Raw genomic sequence first — 8201 nt, forward strand, 5'->3', positions numbered from 1 at the left:
GCCCAGAATTGCTGTTTTTTGCCTATTTTTGGGTTTCGAAGAAAAGGAATATCAAACGGAGTCCAAATGGAATGAAACATTCGGGAACGTGATTTTTGGAACGAAGATCCAGGAGACTTGGACCCTACGTCAAGCAACCAACAGGGAGGCCATGAGGTAGGGGGCGCGCCTACCCCCCAGGCGCGCCCTCCACCCTCGTGGGCCCCCTGTTGCTCCACCGACGTACTTCTTCCTCCTATATATACCTACGTACCCCCAAACGATCAGATACGGAGCCAAAACCCTAATTCCACCGCCGTAACTTTCTGTATCCACGAGATCCCATCTCGGGGCCTGTTCCGGAGCTCCGGAGGGGGCATCGATCACGGAGGGCTTCTACATCAACACCATAGCCCTTTCGATGAAGTGTGAGTAGTTTACCTCAGACCTTCGGGTCCATAGTTATTAGCTAGATGGCTTCTTCTCTCTTTTTGGATCTCAATACAAAGTTCTCCCCCTCTCTTATGGAGATCTATTCGATGTAATCTTCTTTTGCGGTGTGTTTGTTGAGACCAATGCATTGTGGGTTTATGATCAAGTTTATCTATGAACAATATTTGAATCTTCTTTGAATTCTTTTATGTATAATTGGTTATCTTTGCAAGTCTCTTCGAATTATCAGTTTGGTTTGGCCTACTAGATTGATCTTTCTTGCAATGGGAGAAGTGCTTAGTTTTGGGTTCAATCTTGCGGTGTCCTTTCCCAGTGACAGTAGGGGCAGCAAGGCACGTATTGTATTGTTGTCATCGAGGATAATAAGATGGGGTTTTTATCACATTGCATGAATTTATCCCTCTACATCATGTCATCTTGCTTAAGGCGTTACTATGTTCTTATGAACTTAATACTCTAGATGCATGTTGGATAGCGGTCGATGTGTGGAGTAATAGTAGTAGATGCAGGCAGGAGTCGGTCTACTTGTCTCGGACGTGATGCCTATATACATGATCATACCTAGATATTCTCATAACTATGCTCAATTCTGTCAATTGCTCAACAATAATTTGTTCACCCACCGTAAAATACTTATGCTCTTGAGAGAAGCCACTAGTGAAACATATGGCCCCCGGGTCTATCTTCTATCATATTAATCTTCCAACACTTAGTTATTTTCATTACTTTTATTTTACTTTGCATCTTTATCATAAAAATACCAAAAATATTATCTTATCATATCTATCAGATCTCACTCTCGTAAGTGACCGTGTAGGGATTGACAACCCCTTATCGCGTTGGTTGGGAGGACTTATTTGTTTTGTGTAGGTGCGAGGGACTGGCGCGTAGCCTCCTACTGGATTGATACCTTGGTTCTCAAAAATTGAGGGAAATACTTACGCTACTTTGCTGCATCACCCTTTCCTCTTCAAGGGAAAACCAACGCAGTGCTCAAGAAGTAGCACCCCATGGCGATGGCGGAGATCGCCATGGAGGAGGCGGCGGAGAAGGATCAGGCGCCCACACCAGTGTAAGAACGGAGCTGCTGGTGTCCGGATTCACCTTCCTGCAAATGAGCAAGACTACAACCGAGTGCTGTTAGAGGTGGATGAGGAGCACCGGCTGGTGAAGGATCAGCTGGACGTGGAGCGCGCTTTCGATGTTGTCTTCGCGATCATGGTTGCGGCGTACCCAGGCATCGTCGATGAGCACCGGCTGGTGCTCGACTCCGTGCATAGCGTCCACACCATCCACCGCAGGTGCTGGCAACTCCATGTCAGGCGGAGCGCAACCACCTTTTTGACGAGCTGGAGGCGGAGGTTGAAGAGCGCCGGACCAGCACGGCGCCGATGCCAACATCGGCAGTTGCGCCTCGTTCGCACTGCCCCGCCACGACGATGAGGCAGGACCGTCCTGTGCTGGTATCGTCGACCTCACCTCCACCAGCGACGGTGATGACCAAACGGACTTCGACGAGGAGTAGATTTGTAGGTTGTTCTAAATGTTTATTTAGGGCCATTTTCTATGTAATATTTTTGAAAAATCAATGCACAAAATTGGTGCTCCTCGGTCACTTTTTGCCTCGGTTTGGATGGCATGTGACGCAATTGCTGTCCGGTGTCCACAAACACGTCTTGATCTGCTGGTAGATTTGGGAAATGCCAAATGAAGGCCGAGCTCTATGAAATCCTTAATTTTGAAAAATTAAAATTCATACTTTTATGTTTACTTTTATTTTGAAAAAAATACACGTATACCCAGAGACATAGCGTACATGCGTGCAAATTGTCATGATGAAATACATTTAAAATGAGGGCTACACACAGAAAACAAATGTGTGACTTTTACCCAAAAGGGTTTCACTCCGCTTTATATATAAAGCAAACCACCAGAGCCATAAGAATCAACAAATATTCACACCGCACACACACGCAAAGGTAGCCGACAGACAAGGTACGAAAGGGTTCTGCCAAGGGCACAACTCAACAAGCCCTTAAAAACAAAAATAAAGGCGGTAGCACAAGCCTCGAGAGGCTAATCTGGCTGAGGGGGTGGAGGAGGGAGCGACGACGCCAAACAAAGAGCCATCGCACGAAGATCTGCAATGATGATATTGATGGCGTCTCGGTCCTGAGGGCTGCTAAGCGACCGCCAAAGATGCAAATATCACATATTTTAAAAACCGCGTAGTAGCACGCGAAGAGACACATAATGGATCACAAGTTTATTGTGGACCGTCCAAAGCGTCCAAACGAGAACCCCAATGCCCAGCCATCTAATGTGCCGGACATGCTGGGGAGGCCTGGATTTTCGCAAAGAGGTTGGGGAAGCAACTCCAAAGGAATTGTGCGAACACGCACATGAAAGAAGATGTGATTTGAGTCCTCCTCTGTCCCACACAGGGGGCAAATCCCATCACCCGGGCCATTCTGTTTGAGAACCTCCATGTCGGAAGGAACCCGACCCCGAATCCACTGCCACATGAAGATCCGAATCTTCAGTGTGAGTCTAATCGCCTAGATATGGATTAGGGGCGTCGGGGCAGGAGCATCCACAATGGCCCGGTAAAAGGGATTTGATATGGAGAATCGGTCCGAGGGCTCCAAATGCTAGGAGATGCGGTCGCTCGGCTGATCTACGTTTGGAGACTGAAGCGCGATGCACTCAAGGAGGTCCTGTCAGGTGGCAAGTTTTGGGGCGCCAAATGGCCTCCGGAACGCGAGGCGCCCTAAATCAATAAGGGCCATATGGACGGAGATTCTATGTTCCACCGCGATGGCGAACAAGTCTCGAAATCGGACCACGAAGGGGCGATCCCCAACCCACTTGTCCAGACCCACCACGATGGAGGTCCCCGATGCAGAGGATCGGGAGCAGCTGAATGATGGACTGTCAGAACTGCGAGCCACCAAACCGCTGATAGAAGGCGAGCGGTTGCCCTCGCATATATTTGTTTAGGATGATGTCAAGCCGCCCTCCCCATTCGCAATCCGCCAGAACTATCGAGTCAGCAGGGCAATGTTCATGCATTTGGACGACATGATCCCGAGCCCACCCTGGTCAAAGGGCTTGCAAATGTCGGACCAGCGGACCATATGGTATTTTTGCTTATCATCATCTCCGGCCCAGAAAAATCGTGCCTGATACTTGGCGATCTCGTGTGGAGGAATGTGTGGCTTTTCAACCCATGTTTTTATTCATTGTACTACAGCTCATAATTAAAGGTATTTCATTATAAAAATTTACACACATATTTCTTGTACACGTGTATATTTTTAAGAATTTTATGAAGCTGAAAAGTTTAAATTTATTTTTTGAATAATTAAATTCTTCATGAAGCTCATCCTCCAAAATGCCCCTAATCGTGGAGAAGCTCTTAGACTAGCCACAATGAAGAGTAACATACACTAGTAACATACACGTATTCCTAGACTATGTTACTATCTTCATAGTGGGTAGTAACATAAGTGTGATAACATGCATAGTTTCATTTATTAGGTCATAGACTCATGTTGCATTGGGACATGTGATGTTACAGTAACTAACTAAGTTACTACTACTACCTCTCTCCTTATTAATTTATTGTCACATAAGCAAATTTACTGAGTTACACTCAATGTTACTGCTAAAGTTACTCCCACCGTGGCTAGTCTTATTAACCCTCGGGTTGACCCGCATGACCAAACTATCTATTTTGATGGAGACGCGAGCGCCGCCCCTCGAGGGCCTCTCCCGCCACCATAAGCAGGTGCACGCCCACCTCCTCCGCCGCGGCCACCCCTTTCCGCCGGCAGAGCACGCCGAACCTGACCGCGCCTACCTCTCCGTTCTGCGCGCCGCCACCGCCACGCCAGTCCTCGCGCTCGCCGCTTGCGCGTGCCTCCGCCGCGCCGGCCTGCCAGCGCCGGGGCGCCACGCGCTCCCTGCCCTGCTCCGCGCCGCCGCCCGCGCGCGCTGCGCCGACTCCGTGGGGCAGGCGCATGCCCTCGCCGTACGGGTCGGGGCCGAGGATGATGGGTTCATCGGGACCGCGCTGGTTGGCGCGTACGCGGCGTGCCGGCGCGTGGCCGACGCCCGCAGGATGTTCGAAGTAATGCCGGATCGGGATCTCGTCGCTTGGGGCGTCATGCTTGACAGGTACTAATGCGCATGCCCTAGTTTCTGTGCTTATTATTTGGTTGGAATTTCGATCATTTAGATCAATCCAATTTTGCTGCAATCTGGGTGCTTTGGTAATAGTTTGTCTAGCATTGTACCTCGTGTCATTTTTCTGCGTTTTCTTGCAAATATCTTTGCTGGGAAAATGGCACAAGTCGAGTTGGTACACCATGAACTTGAGTCAATAATATGCACGTTATTAACAACACGCAGGTCTGCTTCTTTGTTGGAGCAAGGTCCAACTAAATGTTCTACGGTTGAAACTATAATTAACTAGATCAGCACTTGATAAGTTTTTTCCTAGATCTTTAGCAGCATAACTTGATAACTTTCAAAGGAATGCAATTAGGTGACCTTTAAAAAGGTAGAACTTTCTCTGTCGATTGTTTGTATGATCTTCTTGAAAGTTGGAAATTGATGCATGCAATATTTAGGTTTCTTCAACTTATCTGTGTGCCGAGACTTTAGGGTCTTGTGACGACGTCTTTGTTTAAAGTGCCTCTGGAAAATATTATCCTTTTTTATTTGTTCATTTGCTTATGGTCTCCAGTTTGTATGCTTCTTAACTTTTCAGCAATTGTGTTTTTCACTGTAAACCATGATTGACCTCTCTAACATCATCCGGCAGTTATTGTCAGACTCAAGACTACAGAGAAGCATTGCTTCTACTCAATAAGCTGAAGAGATCAAGAATGGTGCCTGACCAAGTCATCCTTGCTACCGTTCTATCAGCCTGTGGTCATACACGACATTTAAGATCCGGAAAAGTCATCCACTCATACATACTGGTCTCAGACATTTTTATCGATGCCCGCCTCAGCAGTGCCCTCTTAAACATGTATGCTAATTGTGCGGATATGGAGATGGCCAAGAAGCTATACAGCGGGATGCAAAGGAAGGACATGATATCATCAACTGTCATGGTCCGTGGATATGCTAAGAATGGAAAAATCGATATTGCTCGCTCCATATTCAACTGTATGATGGAGAAGGATGTGGTATCTTGGAGTGCTATGATAGCAGGATATGCTGAAAATAACCAACCAAGTGAAGCGTTGATTTTGTTCAAAGATATGCAAGAGTGTGGTGTCTGTCCTGATGAAATTACCCTATTGAGCGTCATATCTGCATGTGCTAATATCTGTTCCCTTGACAAAGCCAGATGGATCCACTCGTTTGTTTTGAATAATGGGTTTTGTAAGATATTGTCCATTTGCAATGCTCTTATTAATATGTTCTCAAAATGTGGAAGTTTGACTCTTGCCTTGAACGTGTTCAATGCAATGCCTCGAAAGAATGTTATCACCTGGACAAGTATGATTTCTGCCTTTGCTATGCATGGTGATGGCAAATCTGCCTTAGCCCTTTTTGACAAGATGAAAAGTGAAGGGGTTGAACCTAATGGCGTGACATTTCTTGGTTTATTGTTTGCCTGTTGTCATGCTGGTTTAGTTGATGAAGGCCGTTCCTTGTTTGAATGTATGGTCCAGGAATACATGATTGAACCCAAGCATGAGCATTATGGCTGTATGGTGGATCTTATGGGAAAGGCTAAACTTCTGCAGGAAGCAGTTGATCTCATAAAGTCAATGCATGTAAGACCTAATGTGGCTGTTTGGGGATCTCTGTTAGCAGCCTGCTGGATGCATGGTGATCTTGAGCTCGGTGCATTTTCTGCAAGGAAAATTTTGGAGTTGGATCCCAATCACAATGGAGCATATGTGTTTTTATCGAACATGCACGCAAAATCTGGTGACTGGAACAATGCTCGAGAGGCAAGAGGAGTAATTGAAGGCCATAGGGTTTCGAAAGAAACAAGCTGCAGTCGGGTAGAGCTGAATGGGATAGTCCACGATTTTGGAGCTGGAGGTGAGAAACATCAGGAAAATCATAGGACCGTTCTAAAGTTTAGTGGGGTAATTTCTAAATGATGATGATCTCATAGTTATGGCTGCATCAGTTGTAGGAATTCGTTATTTAATCAAAGCTGAACAACAAGTCAGCTGGCTAATTTTGATTTTTCATAAAAGGAGGCTATGCAGCCCAGTTTGGTTAAGGGAAGACACAGGCAGGGCTTTGAAGAGATATTATTATGGATTGAGCTATCATATTTTCCTCCTGTCATACATTAAGTTAAGATGAAATAATTGGTGTGATTCCGCGCGAAAAAACTCCCTCTGTCAGGCTGAAGATAGTTCACTGTGCAGTAGAAGCTGAACTTCATGCCGTGTGAGTCATCGTCTGTAATGGGTCTTTCAGTTGTGTGAGCTGCCAGAACCTTTCTTAAGAACTTCGAATCCAGAAGCATGGGTATTTCACGGGGGAGCAGTAGTCAGACAACATTCCACAGCTCTCCACCATTGTAACATATTCTGGCAACACCTCACTTCTAAAATCATGGGCTTATTCAGGATTATTTGATGAGCAGAGTAGCAAACAGACTGCCCTCGGGGTGTGTCACCGACTTGGCGAGCTCTTGTGCGAGGAAGAGATGCCCTTAAGTTGGGTTTAGTATTCCCTCCCTTTCTTTTTAGTCTGCATATAAAGTTTGGTCAAAGTCAAGTTTTGTAAAGTTTGACTAACTTTATATTAAGAAATATTAACATTCACAATATGAAATCAATATTACCAGATGCGTCATGAAATATATTTTCATACTATATAGTTTTAGTATTGTAGTTGTTCATATATTTTCATATAAATTTGGTCAAACTTTATGTAGTTTGACTTTGACCAAATCTTATACGCGGAGTAAAAAGAAACGGAGGGAGTAAGAAGAGTTGGTAATGGATGCACAACCGAAGTTTGGCATGATAGATGGATGATGTGGTAGCATCTCTGAAACCTATGGGGTGCTGAACACTGGTTCAGTTTGTTTCTGATTTGATAGAGAAGAGTCAAATCAATGGAATGAAGAGCTAGAATGAGAGGTGTCTATGCCTCCTCATGCTGATCTCACTCTCCAACTACCACGACCGCTGCGAGGCATTGATGATTTTCGGGCATGGGTGTGGGAGAAATATGGTCTTTTCTCAGTGAGACCAGTGTCCGACAACTGTTGGATAATGAACAGCATGAACAACAGCTGTCCAGTTTGTCATGTGGGGAAGATGTTTGGAATGCAGACTGGCAGTGACAATGAGCCTCTGTTCCATTCTCTTGTTAGGTTTGTGTCGGGGGTTGGATACGACATATGCCAATGGATGGCTTATCATGGTGGGGGTGAGTAGAACGTCGCCGGTGCCTGGAAACGGAATGAGGCGTAGACACGAACGCCGGCGAACTTTACCCAGGTTCGGGGCTCTCCTAGGAGATAACACCCCTAGTCCTGCTCTGCGGGGTCTCCGCATGATCACTAAGGCAAAAGTGGGTACAATGGTGCTCCTTGAGCTGTATCTGTGGGCAGGGGGAGACTAGGCCAGCTCTCCCTCTTCTCTGAGGTCTGGTCTAGTTCTAATGGATCGGAACCCTTTGCATGGGTGCTCTGGGGGGTTTATATAGGCCTACCCCCCAGGGGTACAATGGTAAACCGACTGGGCGCAGGACCCAGCCGTCCGTCTCTTCGCCTG

General features: G+C 46.3%; 1 protein-coding gene across 1 annotated transcript; it reads left to right on the forward strand.

The window, feature by feature from the left end:
* Positions 1 to 4272: 4272 nt before the first annotated feature.
* Positions 4273 to 7245, forward strand: LOC119267233 (pentatricopeptide repeat-containing protein At4g14820-like). The gene is made up of 2 exons (XM_037548593.1): positions 4273 to 4611; positions 5261 to 7245. The coding sequence occupies exons 1-2, from the start codon at positions 4556 to 4558 to the stop codon at positions 6561 to 6563; spliced, it is 1359 nt and encodes a 452-aa protein (XP_037404490.1). The 5' UTR covers positions 4273 to 4555; the 3' UTR covers positions 6564 to 7245.
* Positions 7246 to 8201: the final 956 nt, after the last annotated feature.

Source organism: Triticum dicoccoides, chromosome 3A (assembly GCF_002162155.2).
Source record: "Triticum dicoccoides isolate Atlit2015 ecotype Zavitan chromosome 3A, WEW_v2.0, whole genome shotgun sequence".
Classification (NCBI taxonomy): domain Eukaryota; kingdom Viridiplantae; phylum Streptophyta; class Magnoliopsida; order Poales; family Poaceae; genus Triticum; species Triticum dicoccoides.

Coding starts and splice junctions, on each gene's coding strand:
- LOC119267233 (XM_037548593.1), top strand. CDS start 4,556: ATGTTCGAAGTAATGCCGGATCGGGATCTCGTCGCTTGGGGCGTCATG. Junction 4,612..5,260: donor TGGGGCGTCATGCTTGACAG/GTACTAATGCGC, acceptor ATCATCCGGCAG/TTATTGTCAGACTCAAGACT.